This window comes from Sinocyclocheilus anshuiensis, unplaced genomic scaffold (assembly GCF_001515605.1).
Source record: "Sinocyclocheilus anshuiensis isolate Anshui unplaced genomic scaffold, SAMN03320099.WGS_v1.1 scaffold173, whole genome shotgun sequence".
Taxonomy (NCBI): Eukaryota; Metazoa; Chordata; class Actinopteri; order Cypriniformes; family Cyprinidae; genus Sinocyclocheilus; species Sinocyclocheilus anshuiensis.
The window spans coordinates 647,764-663,997 of record NW_015536480.1 but is presented as its reverse complement, the minus strand read 5'-3'; the positions used below and the strand labels follow the sequence as shown (position 1 = coordinate 663,997).

The 16,234-nt window shown below is 37.6% G+C and overlaps 1 protein-coding gene across 1 annotated transcript in view; it reads right to left on the bottom strand.

Annotated features, from left to right (window-relative positions):
• The window catches only part of LOC107674048 (kelch-like protein 20), a 16,080-nt gene extending 5,107 nt beyond the window's left edge, over positions 1-10,973 (bottom strand). Inside the window, exons 1-7 of the mRNA XM_016467944.1 lie at positions 10,870-10,973; positions 9,724-10,010; positions 7,181-7,507; positions 6,369-6,512; positions 4,034-4,220; positions 3,505-3,651; positions 1,085-1,213 (exon numbers count right to left, since the gene is read on the bottom strand). Of these exons, the coding sequence (XP_016323430.1) occupies positions 1,085-1,213; positions 3,505-3,651; positions 4,034-4,220; positions 6,369-6,512; positions 7,181-7,507; positions 9,724-9,993 (1,204 nt within the window). The 5' untranslated portion in view covers positions 9,994-10,010; positions 10,870-10,973. The remainder of the gene's footprint in view (positions 1-1,084; positions 1,214-3,504; positions 3,652-4,033; positions 4,221-6,368; positions 6,513-7,180; positions 7,508-9,723; positions 10,011-10,869) is intronic.
• Between the last annotated feature and the right edge of the window lie 5,261 nt (positions 10,974-16,234).

Below are 16,234 nucleotides of genomic sequence, written 5' to 3'. Positions count from 1 at the left end.
CACATAATGTTTCTACTGTATCTCTGTCAATCACTCTGATATTTAGTTAAAATGAGTGAATTGACCGAGTGCTGTCTGTCACTGTCTTTAATCAGTTCTGCGAATGACTGTATGGTATGCCACATGCACTGTAATATGGTTTATATTAAATATTACATTTTCAAATGAAAATAGCAACATGATTGTTTTATATGTGTTAAGGGCTAGATTTTCGCTGGAGGAAACGGCTGTGGTGTGATGAGGGGTGAACACAGCGAAAACTTTACAGTACATGGAAAACCGATTGCTCCCCCGTGACCTTTTGTAAACTGTATTTATGACAAAGAACTGCACAGATACAGATATTATAACAATCTATCGATAAACACACACCTTGTGTCCTCTGTTTCTGTCTGAGTCCGCTCACGCTGCGCCGCCGCGGTCTAGGGATTGAAGAGCATGCTGAAAGATGGGGAGGAGACGAAGTCTGCCGCCATTTTCATATGAAATTTAAAGGGGACTGACTCTGAGGCGATCACGAATTTGTGTACAGTTTATGGAGCTAATCGCTATAGCCCCGCTAAAAATGGCCTAGCGACGCCAATGCTTCTTACGTCCATTTCGGAGAACCAGGACAAATATTTCAATCGATCGCTCAGGCATTTAGGTGACACCGTAATGAGGCACTGAAATCTGCGTTTTGATTCGGTTCTAGTACATACCGGTTACATAGGTACATGGCACCGGGTTTCGGTACCCAACCCTAGTTCCATCCCAAGTTGGATGTGGGATAGTCCTACTTAATTCCGCCAATTTCTGGCAATGAAAGCATTCAGTTTTCTGATATTTGGAAAATTATGTGAAAATAAAAAAAATGGCAATGCTACCATTAGCACTACAGGTGTTTTACAGTCAACAAAAACTTTTTCTTGCAACCAAATTGAGGAGAATTGTTCAAAAGGTGTGTGAACAGAGGAGATCAGTTACCTGGAAACATTTGCTAAATAGTTTTCATTATGTAACTTTGACTCACTGGAAACCCATCTGAATGCAGCATAAACCACCTGCTCTTTGTAAACATTTATACAAATTTGGTGGCCATTACCTAATTCTGATCGCGCCACGTTCATGGGTGCCATCTCTGACCAGGAGTCAAAACACGGGTCGTAGCGCCACATCTCTCTACTGGCCGAGCCGTCTGGAAACTCACCGCCAGCCAAATACAGCATGGAGCCTGAATAAACAAAGCAGTTCAGACCAAGAAAAACATGGCTTATTTCTGACCGCTGGCACTTAAAGGCTTGGTAAACAACTCATTTACATTTTAAAAGTTTGGGGTCAGTAAGATTTTTTTTAAATAACACTAGAAAAGATTTGATTTTCTAATAAATGCTGTTCTTTTGAACTTTTTATTCAGTATCCTGAAAAAAATGTAACACTGCTTCCACAAAAATATTAAGCAGCACGTCTGATTTCAACATTGATAATAATCAGAAATGTTTTTTGCGCAGCAAATCAGCATATTAGAATAAATTCTGAAGGATCATGTGACACTGAAGACTGGAGTAATGATGCTGAAAATTCAGCTTTGCATCACAGGAATAAATTACAGTTTAAAATATGTTTAAATAGAAAACAGTTATATTAAATTATAGTAATATTTCAGAGTTTCACTTTTACTGTATTTCTGGTCAAGTAAATGGAGTTTTGGCAAGCATAAAATAATTTTTTCAAAAACAAAATATTATAGAATATAGTTTCCTAATTTTTCACACAAGAAGTAAAATACAGTAAAAAATCTACTTAAAACAGGATAATATTTATTCATGTTCATTTATATTAACCAATATAATAATAGGGCTGGGCGATATGGCCAAAAAAAAATAAAAAATCATATCAGTCGACATCGATAATTATATTTCTTTTAGGTTTAAAGGCAGATTTTTGCTCCTAAGTGAAAGCTGTAGAAACCAGACCATTACTTATGGTTTTAAACGACTCTTTATGGTCAGAACATGACGTCACACTCCAGTCATTTTTCCTTAACAAAATGAATCTTAATCTTAATAGAAAATGTATTTATTCGTTTTTGCATGTTCTGTTAAGTGATATTGTTTCAAATCATGAAACAGGTTTGTGTTGCCAGTGCAGGCTGCAATATTAATAATGTTACTTTATTTGACAGTAGCTTGAGTTAGTATGCAGATATAAATTTAAATTAATTATCACAAACAGTAACATTATAATTGTCACAACTCCACTGTTATATGGTTAAACTAGTGCTGTCAATCGATTAAAAAAAATAAATAATAATTTCTTAATAGCACTAGGTGAAAGTAATTATTCTAACTGTTTGACTATTGGTCTTCCATAGTAGCATACATTTAGATCATGATAACCACAGTTAAAACCACACATATATCACCTTAATACTGCGGTAAAAATATAACTAGATGGTTTATATTTGTACGAAAAACAGTAATTTAAATACATTTAGTATACATGCACAAAAGCAGTAGATTAAACACAAAAATACTGCAATTATATTCCATTACTCCTTTAATACATTGGATAAATGTCTACATTACTAATATAATAAAATTCAAAATGAATATCCCACATTTCTGCCACAATACCATGATGACAAGCTGAGAAGGGAAATACTAATATATATGTGTATATATATATATATATATATATGTATAGAAGGTGCACAGTGTCATTCACACAAACACTCAACACTTATCATGGTAACACACATGATACTGAAATTATGCAGTAAACATTAATTTAACAATATTAGATGTAAGATAAAACCCTAATGTACACAACTGATAAGAAAAAACTAAGAAGAAACAGTTATTTCGAAGAAAAAACATAAAATATGAAGTGTCATGCAGGGAATTCTGGGAGTGTCAATTTACGTTTTTTTACTGTAAATTATACAATGACTTTTTCTTTTCCACTTCTAAAAACCCGCAATTTTAACAGTATTTTACTGTAAAATTACATTAAATGTATATACAGTTATTCACCGTATATAGTATGGAAAGTTACTGATAATCAATTAACAGGTTTTTACTGTAGCATTTTTACAGTCTTTTATTGTTAAAGTCGCAATCATTTTTTACAGTGTAGCTTACACACAAAAAAATACTGTAATAATATTCCATTACTCCTTCAGTTCATTTAATTCATGTCTGCATTAATAATATAACAGTTTCATATAAATATCCCACATTTCTGCCACAATACCATGATGCAGTTAGTGTTACTACAGTAAATCCATGGTGATATGTAGACTGAAAAGCCTTCTGAATGTATCGTTGTGCACAGTGTTTGTCAGCGCTGTTTCATCTGGCTTTAAACTAGTTTAAATCACTGAGTAATTTGTGTTCCTCTATGCATGAATATATCATGAATATACAATACACCGCCCAGCCCTAGTTATGAACTTAAAACATCACTGAGCAACTGACTCAGGAAGTTGAATGTCACACGAAGTCACATCCTTAACACACTCACCAGACACGACCAAGCCGTGTTTGCTGACAGCGAATGGCAGGCAGGCCAGACTCTTCCACTGGCTGGGGAGGGGGTCGAAACTCTCCACGCTGCGCAGCACAACCTTATCATCCTCTCCTCCTACGGTCACAATCACCTCAGCTGTGCCTGACAGACACAAACACACAGCAGCCACTGGATGATTACAGTCATCAAGACACAGTGCTTGCTCCAGATGATGCACCTCACCTCATGTTGGTCGAGAGAATGTCAAGAGCAAATATAAGAGCTATGCATTTCTTTGGACATTGCACTGAATGTGGAAAGTAATAATGAGTAAATAAACACATTAAATATTATTTGTTCTTATTCTAATCGCTCAGTCGTCAATAGTAACAAACTTCATTTAGCTCATCCTATCTGTCTTATAACAATGACAAAAAAATCCACAATTAAAAGGGAATTGGCTCAGATGTAGCAGACAGTGTAAAAGCGCCCATAAGGCATGTATAAGTCGTTGTAGCAGGACAGGTTTAGGGACTGCGGTCACCTGTTGCGCGTCGAGGTCGAGCTCGGGGGCTGTAGAGCTCTCCTCTGCGGTCCTGCAGCAGTAAATAGTCCTTGGCTTCAGAGATCAGCTTCTGGCACTTGAGCGATTCCTTCACAACATCCAGAGTCTCGATGACATCGTGAATGTAGTACGGACTGATGAGGGGCAGCCTGATGTGCTCCACAACCTATGGATGGGAGAAACTTTAAATCAGCTAAAACAAATCGGTTTCGACTGTTTCAATCTGAAAAGTGGAATCTACTTAAATTCAGTTAACAAATAATCTACTACCATTAAATTAAAAAGAAAAGTATAATATGTGTTATTTTAGTACATCTTAGGGTTTGTTTTGTTTGTTTTATGGAGAGCCTGGATAATAAGTGACTATGAACTTATCCTTTTGATTATACAAATGAGTCATTAAAAACTTAATTCATTTCAGTGCAGGATACAATCCAGTGTATACTCAATAGAATACGGTATCCCACAATGCAATGTGTTTGAATTAATTTTCCATTTTTATGTGACGAATGAAGCAGAAGCAATATCAGCTGTGGTTTTTATCCTTTTACCTCATTAATGTATACGGATATCATGCACAAAATCTGATTAAAATGCATCAAATAAAACATTTATTTTTGATAAGTGAATAAAAATGAATAAATTGAATAATAAATAAAATATGTTCAACATATACCTAAAGTGATCGTGTCTCTTCAGAACACTTAAAGGAACACTCCACTATTTTTGAAAATAGGCTCATTTTCCAACTCCCCTAGAGTTAAACAGTTGAGTTTTACCGTTTTCGAATCCATTCAGCCGATCTCCGGGTCTGGCGGTAGCACTTTTAGCTGTAGCTTAGCATAGATCATTGAATCGGATTAGACCGTTAGCATCTTGCTCAAAAATGACCAAAGAGTTTCCTATATTTTTCCTATTTAAAACTTGACTCTTCTGTAGTTACATCATGTACCAAGACCGACGGAAAATGAAAAGTGCCGTACCATGGGTGCAGCAGGCGCAATGATATTACGCAGCGCCTGAAAATAGGATAACCAAATAAATCTGTCAACATAACCAACATGACCACCTGCTTGCACAGGGTAGGCCGATACGGCTAGGAACTATACTCTCATTCAGGTGTAATAATCAAGGAACTTTGCTGCCGTACCATGGGTGCAGCAGGCGCAATGATATTACGCAGCGCCTGAAAATAGGCTAACTTCCGTCAACTTAACCAACGTGACCACCTGCTTGCACAGGGAGCGTGCTGGGGACTATTTTCAGGTGCTGCGTAATATAATTGCGCCTGCTGCACCCATGGTACGGCAGCAAAGTTCCTTGATTATTACACCTGAATGAGAGTATAGTTCCTAGCCGTATCGGCCTAGAAAATGTTCCGTCTGAAAATGAGCCTATTTTCAAAAATAGTGGAGTGTTCCTTTAAGATTAAACCACTTAATATGGATTAATTTTATGATGTGTTCATGAACTTTTTGAAGCATCAAAGTTTTGGTTGCATGAACTTTCAATGGAGGGACAGAAATCTCTCAGCTTTCATTATTTGTGTTACGAAGTGTTTCGAAGTCTTATGGTTTTGAAGCGACATGAGGGTGAGTATAACAGAATTTCGATTTTTTGAGTGAACTGTCCCAAATTATGAGTAATAGTGTAACTGAACCAAATTATGAGTAATAGTGAAAATGACACTTGTCTTGGCAAACGCTACTAATTACAACTTAAAATCAGTCCTGTGCATTCAGAATTGCTTGACATTCCAATGAGATATGCAATGAGCTTTTTGTCAAGAGCTGTAATTAAGGTCTAGTCTTTAAATAACTGCATAGCAACAATGATATGTAAAGTAAACACAGCAATCCGACCCCATCCAATCAGGGCTAGATTTACGTTTCTCGCACATCCCTGTAAAGTGACTGTTCTCTTCATAATCATAGCCTGTACGGAGCATGTGACCTTTCACAGGCTTAGTTCATCAAAACACATAAAGGCGGCTAATCCCAGACATCTGCTGGAGCTCTATCACTGACACGTGAGAGGAACCCACCCACTCAACTGAGATCATAATACAAACCTCCCTTAGAAACACGACTCAAAAAAACACCAATATGCTGCTTAAAGATAACCAATAAAGATGCCGCAAAGTGTGACGTCACATTTTGTCTGAAGAAATTTTGCATGCTCAAAGTCTAGTGTGATCACAGCATAATTGTTAAAGTATTACTAAAAGCAGAAGAGTCGATCCTTAGAGAACTAGCACTGGTTGGGTCTCTTCCTGAAGACGTGAACAAAGATGTTAATATGGTTTATGACTGACCTTCTCAAAGCTCTGTCTGCGTGAGGGGTTCTTCTCCAGCCACACAACGGCCGCCTCAAACACCGTCTCCTCTTTTGGCACATTCAGATGGTCACTGGAAATGATCTCAGTCAGTTTATCGGCACAAAGAGACAGAAACTCCTCCTGATGAGGCGAAACAGAAGAGAAAGAGGACATACATTTATAGGATAACGAACTCTTAAAAAAAAAAATCAAGGACAATTAGAATCCTCATGGTGTCAATCATTTATAAGATGGAAAAATATATCAGTCTATGCAGTAGAAAGATAATAATTTTTCTGATATGTTCGCAACAGAAAACAGAACAATAACAAAAGCCCAGGGCAAAAATGCAAGCAAAATAAACAACAAAAGCCCCCCAAATTCAAAATGCCCCTGCTCAATTAAACTAAAATCATTATGACTGTTGTGATATGTGAAAATGAGCTCACATCTGCTCACATTATATTAAAGATTGTTTTTTGGCAGTATATAATTATTAATAATTTTCAATTGCATTCACTGATACAAAAGGGTGTTTTGGGCAATTTTATGTCTCAGGGTTTGAACAAATAATTTGTGAAACAAACAAACAACCTTTTTTTTTTTAATTGATCATATTCGACACTTTTTTCTTTTTTTGTTGTTTTGCATTTTCTGTGCTGATTTTAAGGGGAATGGACTTAAACATGGTAAAATGTGTGTCCGTTGCTGGAAAAGTTAATTTTTGACCCTGACAAGGACCAGCTGTGGTAACTGAGCATCACTTTAAGAGCTCATCTAAAGTGTGACACTCCTCTGTTCGAGTTCACCTGTTGGCAAACGGTGCTGAAGTGCTGCTGGATGTATTCCATGCTGCGTCGCTCCAGCTCTCGGCACGAGTGCGCCTCGGCGAAGCAGTGAATGCCCACGCAGTTCATCTCGTCCATCTGGCGCTCCATGAACCTGCAGCAGGCCTCCCGCACCGCCATAACGTCCAGCAGGTTGGCGGCCGCCAGGAGCGCCTGCACGTTAGCCTTGGAGATCACCACCTCTGCCGTGTAGGCGTAGCTCACCAGCATGCCAATCATCTGGGGCTCCACTCCGTTGATGGCCACTCGCTCCTGACGAGACTCCATCAGGTCGGTGGAGAACATGGCCTGCGCCAACAAAACACCACAACTAAGCATTGATTAGGGAGTTATTTATCCATGAAGAACAGTTTAAATGTATATGAATAATTTGTGACACTGGACCACAAAACCAGCCTAAAGTAGCACGGGTATATTTGTAGCAATAGCCAAAAATACATTGTATGGGTCAAATTTATAGATTTTTCTTTTATGCCAAAAATCATTAGGACATTAAGTAAATATCATGTTCCATGAAGATATTTTGTAAATTTCCTACTGTAAATATCTCAAAACTTCAATTTTAATTAGTAATGTGCATTGCTAAGAACTTAATTTGGACAACTTTAAAGGCGATTTTCTCAATATTTTTTTTTTTTGCACCCTCAGATTCCAGATTTTCAAATAGTTGTATCTCGGACAAATATTGTCCTATCCTAACAAACTTATTTATTCAGCTTTCAGATGATGTATAAATCTCAATTTCAAAAAATTGAACCTTATGACTGGTTTTGTGGTCCAGGGTCACATTTAATACAATAATGGAAGATATTTAAACTTGACTCTTCTATATAAGCAGAAATCTCAAATTCAGATCTGCTTTTTAGTTTTTGTTGCATTTTAGATTAATATACACTACCAGTCAAATGTTTTTGAACAGTAAGATTTTTTATGTTTTTAAAGAAGTCTCTTCCGCTCACCAAGCCTGCATTTATTTGATCCAAAGTACAGCAAAAACAGAAAGATTTGTACTATTTAAACAAACTGTTTTCTATTTGAATATATATTTAAAATTTAATTTATTCCTGTGATCAAAGCTGAATTTTCAGCATCATTACTCCAGTCTTCAGTGTCACATGATCCTTCAGAAATCAGTCTAATATGATGATTTGCTGTTCAAGAAACATTTATTATCATTATTATTATCAATATTTAAAACAGTTGAGTACATTTTTTTAAGGGTTCTTTGATGAATATAAAGATCCAAAGATCAGCATTTATCTGAAATATAAAGCTTTTGTAACATTATACACTACACCATTCAAAAGTGAGTATAAGTCCGTAGTAATACGTGAGTATCATTTGTTTACATTTTTTTTTGGGGGGGGGTGGGGGATTATAGAAATTAATAATTTTATTTAACAAGGATGCTTTAAATTTATCAAAAGCGATGATGAAAACATTTATAATGTTACAAAAGATTTCTATTTCAGATAAGTGCTGTTCTTCTGAACTTTCTATTCATCAAAGAAACCTGAAAAAATTCTACTCGGCTATTTTCAACATAATAATAATAATAATAATAAATGTTTTTTTAACTGCAAATCAGAATATCAGAATGATTTCTGAAGGATCAAGTGACTGGAGTAATAATGCCAAAAATTCAGTAAATAGTACAAATATTTCAAAATGTTACTGTTTTTGCTGTACTTTGGATCAAATAAATGCAGGCTTGGTGAGCAGAAGAGACTTCTTTAAAAAAAAAAAAAATCTTAGTTTTCAAATAATGTATTTTATTTTAGGTAATAATTTTCAGTTACATCCACTGATATATATATAAGGGTGTTTCGAGCACTTTTTTCAGGGTTTAAACAAATAGCTTGTAAAACAAAGACTATTACTTGGGACTATTACCTAAACTTACTACTTGGGAAAACAAAATATGAAAATATCTGATGAAGTTTTGCCACTGGCTATTATTTAGGTCAAGAACTAATCCTACTAGGCAGCCTTTTGACAGAAACAATCTAGGGCTGCACAATTAATCGAATTTCTAATTGCGATTACAATTATGGATGCCACAATTACGTAATCGTTCAAAGCGGCAATTAATCGTTCAAAGTCCACTTATGTTATTCTGTGTGTTTAAGATGCGTTTTTTTTTTTTTTAAATGTTTTTTTAAGGGTTTTTCCCATTATTTTAATTTTAGTTTTAGTATAACATTATAATACCATTCATATTTTTTACTTTTTTATCATTTTAAGAACAAACCAATCCGATGTATATTTGAAATTTGAGGCTTAATACTATAGAAAAGCACTAAACGTTTTTCAGTTAGCATGTTTTCAGCTTATTTATTTTCATATAAAAATACGGCATGCAGTTGCATTAAACAGTGGTATAAACATCATTCAATGTAAATTGTGATAATCGTAATTAATAATCGCAATTACAATCTCAAGGGAATAATCGACAATTATGATTTTTGTCATAATCGTGCAGCCCTAGAAACAATGACTATTACCTGAAAATAAGAGCTGAAGGAGGCCAGTACAATACGGTGGCAGGGAAACTCCTGCCCTCCGCAGCACAGGGTCACATCACAGAAAGCATTATTGAGCCGTAAGCTGTTCAAGCCTTCCAGCACTTTGTTGGGATGCCGCACTTCCACAAACACATAGTCCTCGCTGTCCAGAGAAGACAAGGGGAAACCAGGGTCCTCCACACAGGGAGACGGAGGGAGCGTAGAGGTGGACGGAGAGGTGGCCAGCAGATTCACAGCCATAGTTTCCATCTCAACGCTCAATCAGGCTGACAAAACAGTAGAGAAGCTCATAAAGACCACACATGACTTCCAGCAGCGTGACATACTATACATCATATGAAACTATAAAGGAAAACTTGAAATCGCATCATATGACCCCTTTAAACAGCAGTTTTTAATTTGTGTATAATAAATATGCATGTAGTTTTTTGACCTCATATCATTTGAAAGGCTGAAGGGAACTTTCTTTGTAAATAAATAAATAAATATGCGTTTTAAGAGAAAAGAGCAAAACTCTTAGACCATATTTATCGTCAAGGAAAATAGAAAAAAAGAAAACATATGATAATAAACTGTTATTTTTGTCATTATAACAAACTCTACATATTATAATAATAATAATAATAAAACATTCTAATATAAACAATTAAACAGTATCTAAATGTAATATACATTATAAAATACATTAACATGTAACTTTACTATATCAATTTAAATATATAATAGGACAACGACAGCAAGTATAATATTAAACACATTAATGTCGAAAAACTAAAAACAAATCAATGAATCAATAAACATGCATAAACAACCTGTCATATGCAATCAAATGTGAATCCAGTTCAGTTCAAATCATTCCTATTATTGTGGTTTATTCTTACGATACTATAAAAGGATAAAATTATTAATGATGTGTTTGTGGTGTAAATATAAAGATTATTAGATATGCAAACGTCAAAAACGCTGTATAATAAAATAAAACACGTAAGGGAGGAGTTGACTGCTTAATGCAGTTAGTATACAGTATGTCTGCAATAACCCACACGAATAATGAGTGACAATAGAGCCGGAGTCATTGGAAGCGGTAACGACACACATCCGAAAACGACAGCAGTATGAGCTTACCCAAAAACATGTCTGAGGTTATATCGCAGCTCGAATTCTTCATATCTTCACCTGCAACTGTTTATGAAGAGTCGTGACTCCATGTCTTCTTCTTTAAAACAGACTGAAGCGCAGGAGTGACAAGATGAACCACCAGCGCCACCCATCGATCTGGAGGGCACTGAGGGCGGCCATAGACTGTAGCAGGGGTGCCCAAACTCGGTCCTGGAGGGCCGGTGTCCTGCAGAGTTTAGCTCCAACCCCAATTAAACACACCTGAACCAGCTAACCAAGCTCTTATAAGCATACTAGAAACTTACCAGCAGGTGTGTTGAGGCAAGTTGGAGCTAAACTCTGCAGGACACCGGCCTTCCAGGACCGAGTTTGGGCACCCCTGGACTATAAAGGGTCCCAGTATAGGTCTTAAACCCCGCCCTCTCCATGTAATCTAATGGGACGTGAGACAAACTAAATAATTAAATTACACTTCAAATATTTTTTTACAAAGATGTTTTTTTTTGCCATTTTATGTAGTTTTATCACGCTGATGTAAGTTCAAGTGTTCGTTTTTTAAATAAGTTTGGTTTATTTTATTTATTTATTTTTTTTTACAAATAAAGAAGAAAAAGGGGGTGTTTAATACATTTCAACCTGAAAAACAAAATTGAGACTTACTTGTCATTAAAGATAGCAAAAGAGTACAGTTTTTAAAACAAATGTTTGTTCTTAGACAACTGGATCAATTCAAATTATTTTATGAAAACAAAAGAGAGAGGTCTGGACTCTGGAGTTTGAATATTTGCATCTGTGGATGTGGAATTTTGCAAGAAGCAATATCAGATTCACTACATAAAGCTGTTTTCTTTTAGATTGTTCCCTACCTCTCAAAGACAGATCCTTTTGTAGCTACTAGTTAAATCTTTTCTGTGTTTTATCAATAAAGGGGTTGATAATTAAGAGTATATCTTTCTTTCTGATCCTTAACAATTAAAACACCTGGATAGCAATTTTTTTCTTTCATTGGAATAATATGGACAAAGGATTCATTACAGTCTTTAATGGAAAAAAGTTCACACTTTTGAACATTTAAGTATAAACCTGCGACTTTAGAAAATGAATCAATAATATTTATAGCAAGTGGAATCTGCCTATCATTTAAAAAAAAAAAAAGGGGGGTTGTGTCATCAGCAAGCTGACTGATAATCACCTCTCTTTCAGAAATAGTTACCCCTTTTAAACTGCTGGCCTTTATATGAGAACAAAGAATCTGAGCTGCGAGAAGAAAAATGTAAGGGGAAATAGGGCCCTGCCTAATGATTTAGTTAGTTATGTGCAGCTATAAAAACGGGAGTGTGACGTCATGATTTACAGCTGAGATTGACAGCTTCTCTGAGCGAACTGAGGCGCCAACGGACTTTTTCAGGATCTTCAGGTGGAGAATGGAGTTGTATTTATCTTATTTTAACAAGCCTCTTGCACAGCAATCAGCAGACACAAATTGGAGAGGTCAGGCTAATTAAAAAAGGGTCAGGGGAGTGTGCTTACGATCAATTCTGCGGGAGTGTGGGCAGGACGTGGCTCCACTTCGATCACTACTGATCTCAGCCTGCAACAGGCGAGAAGTTTTCCAAGGGGCCACAGCTCTGATGCAGCGGTGGGTTACCCTGACATAAAACCGGCCCATGCGCCAGACGTTGGACGGGACTTGGGCTTTCAGCTAGTATTGGAGGGGCCGCATATTGAGCAGGCCCAGAGGAATCGCAAAGTAAGTGTCCAGAAAACCTCTGGAAACCTCTGAGGGGACGAGAAGTCCCTAGCCTGAATGACGCCGCTTGCCTCTGAAAGATCAGGGAGCGTTCTGGCATAATCCATGCTCTCGTCTGAGTAGAGTCTATACTTGTCCTCAGAAAGACCACTCGCTGTATGGGAGACAAAGAGCTCTTGGTCAAATTGATTTTCAACCCAAGATGCTGTAGCTGGCTGAGCAGCCGCGACCTGTGAGCACTGAGTTCCCATTCTGATCCAGCCAAGTGTCGAGGTTATTCAGAATGCGGATTCCCATCTGTCTCAGAAGGGAAAGAGCCACGTCCACGTACTTCGTAAAAGTGCGAAGGGCAAGGGACAGCCCAAATGGCAGGACTGTGTATTGATAGGCCACTCCCTCGAAGGCGAATCTCAAGAACGGTCTGTGATGAGGGGCTAATTGGATTATGAAAGTATGCGTCTTTCAGATCCACAGACAGAAACCAGAACTCGGGACATACTTGCATGAGGAACTGTTTCAAAGTGAACGACCGTTGCATGAGCGAGCAATTAAGATGTCTGAGATCGAGAATAGGTCTGAGCCCGCCATCTTTCTTGGGAACGAGGAAGTAGTGGCTGTAGAAGCCTGACTCGCTGTTCGCTAGAGGAACCACTTCTATGGCTCTTTTTGCAAGCAATGTCTGTACTTTGGACTGAAGAACGTGAGCTTTGTTGTCCTGTACCGAAGTGTGAATATTATCTCTGAAGCAAGGCGGCCTTCGAGTGAACTGAAGAAAGTAACCTCGTTCTATGGTTTTTAGAAGCCAGCTTGGCGTATCCGGGATGGCTTTCCAAGCCTGCAGCTGGATGGAAAGAGGCTCTAACTTTTCAAATGGTAGTTCGCCGCATGGTGGCGGGGAACTGACATTCGTGATAATGAGGAGAGGAGAAATGCTCCTTTTGTAAATGTGTGGGTCCAGTATCACAGTGGTAGTTTGCTTGGGCACGCGCTGAACTGTCAGGACGGGCCCAGTTTGAACAGAGCTTCCGTCGCTCAGTGTTGAACGAAGGGACGGAGAGTGAGTGCGAGCTTTCTTCGAGGGAGTTCCGGCCTTGACGAGAACTATCCCTCTCTTCTGCCTCTCTGCAAATGGATCAGGATGGCTTTTGAGGCTCAGGGTCCAACGTATAATTCAAATCCTGTATAATTCAAACAATCCGATGACGACTTTAAAACTCCTGAAGTGTTTCCAATTTTGTGTGCTGTATGCATCAGACGTTCAACCAATGGTCCGTGGGCATCTGAGGCTGAGACTAAGGCCGAGGCTGAGACAGTGGTGATTTTGCAGGCTGCTGGCTGGCTGGGGACTTCTGGCGACTTGAACCAGCCACTAAACTAGAGCACTTCGTCAAGAAGAGTTGCAGCACCTGCAAGGTCTTCTGTGCCACTGTGAAACACTCAGCAAACCCATCTATGGCTGGGCCGAACAGTCCCTTGGGAGAGACCGGAGAGACAAGGAAGGCGACCTTGTCAGCATCCCTGATCTCAGTCAAATTCAACCGAAGTTGGCGCTCAACCACCACCAGACTGTCCATGGCCTTGCCGATTGCCTGCGCAGTTGCCTTGTTGTTTATTATTATTGATTGATTGATTTAGCCAGACATGCTTTTGAAAGTTTGAAAGAGTTGTAATGTTTTGGATTACAGAGCACAATGTTAATAAAACACATTCAAACATTTCTAAATTGGCAGTTTAATTGTGCTTTATCAATACCATAAATTCTTTGATTTCATCAGTTGATTTCATCCAAGTCTGTGGCTGGAAGTCGGTTGTAGTTGTTGTGTTTCTCTTTTTTCTGTTCTTGTTTCTCTTCAGTGATTCTGTTTGTTAACAGCAGGTTTCTGAGTGAAATCACCTGAGAAATTTCCAGTCAAACACCTGCATGACGGTGTTTTGATTGATTAAACCTGTTGCACATTACTGACAATTTTCTTCTTTTCTTAAAATTTGATTTTAAGATTACATGCACAGCTGAGCAAAGACATTTATACATAAACGTATTATACAGTTTATCTATACATTTTTCTACACCTAAATTGCATATCGTAAATTTAATAAACAACTACTCACACAAAAAATAAATATACATATTGATATTGAAATATAAATATTGAAAATATTGAAATGGAATTTAAGACGAATACAGTGACATACAGGAGACGTACATTATTAGATATGTGCGAGTCTGTTATTATTAGTGTGCAAATAAACAAACCATGTATGTGTGCTCTCTGATAGTGTAGCAGCACACCTGGCAAAGGTAAAATCACTATTAATCTTCCTCGGTTCTTCAATTTGTTGTTTCCTGTAACTCAATAACAAACTTCATTTTTTTTCCCCTTAGGGTCCTCTGGATTTCATTGTTGAAGAAAAGTTGACAGTGAGGATATCCTGTTGGTACATTAGAAGGTATGTGGTAAAAAATCCATATCTTGGATACCAGGCTTATAATGAAAAAAATAAAGGCAAAATTAAACAATGCCTTAACAGAAGATTTTACATACATCTTACCTCCTTTACAACCTGACTCCTTGCAGTCTTATGACAAGATGAAAACAGTAGATGTCAGAGCCTACAAGTACAAAAGAGGCCTACAAACAAGTAAACAAACGACTGAACATACGAATGAATTAATGAATTAATGAACGAATGACTCAATCCCTGCAGTAATCTAGTCCTAAGAGTGTTGAAATATTAGATGTGTCAGATATTTTATTCTAAACCTGTCTGTCATTCAGACTTGCTAACTTCCCCCTCTATTAAACATATTGATCAGGGGTGGTGAACGTCGGTCCTGGAGAGCCGCAGCCCTGCAGAGTTTTGCTTCAATCCTAATCAAACACACCTGAACAAGCTAACCAAGATCTGAACGGCAGTGTTGGGAAGGTTACTTTGGAAATGTAATACGTTATTAGATAGATCTGAGTCCGACAGCATAGTGATTCCCCTCAAACCAGACCAGCCAGAGTGAAAAGAGCGGGATCCGCCGCAGTTTAAAAAGACAAGAGGCACGACGTGATTGGCCGACAAAAAATAGCCGTTAATATTTTAAGTTTAATATATTGAGATGTATATATTGTATATTCATTTTATTAATGATTTTTATTAATTCTAGAGCTTTTTATGTGCTACCATATGAAAAATATGTATTGTTTTTATTTCCATAAACACAAACTGCCCGCCCAGGAGATTTTTTTTTTAAATTACACATTGTGTGTTAAAATCTACACCACATGTGTCAGAATGCTGTCAACATAACCATGTGTGTTGTTTTTTGACACATCTGTTTTTGCAGTGTATGTATTACGGGGTGAACGAGACATGAGACTTGCGGATCCATTTGCAAAGCTTTAATAGGAGACAGAGACGTGGTCATAAAACAGGCATGGGTCAGACAATGGCAAACAGGTATATAGAGGGCAAGACAAAAGAGTATCCAAAGGAAGGCGTGAGTCAGTCGACGGTGAACGTAATCCTGAGGGCGAGGCAAATGGGGAATCCACAAGACGAGCTAGAGTCCAGGCGAGGTGCAAACACAGTCCGAAACAGCAAGGCAAAGGGTAATTCCAAAACAGGCTATAA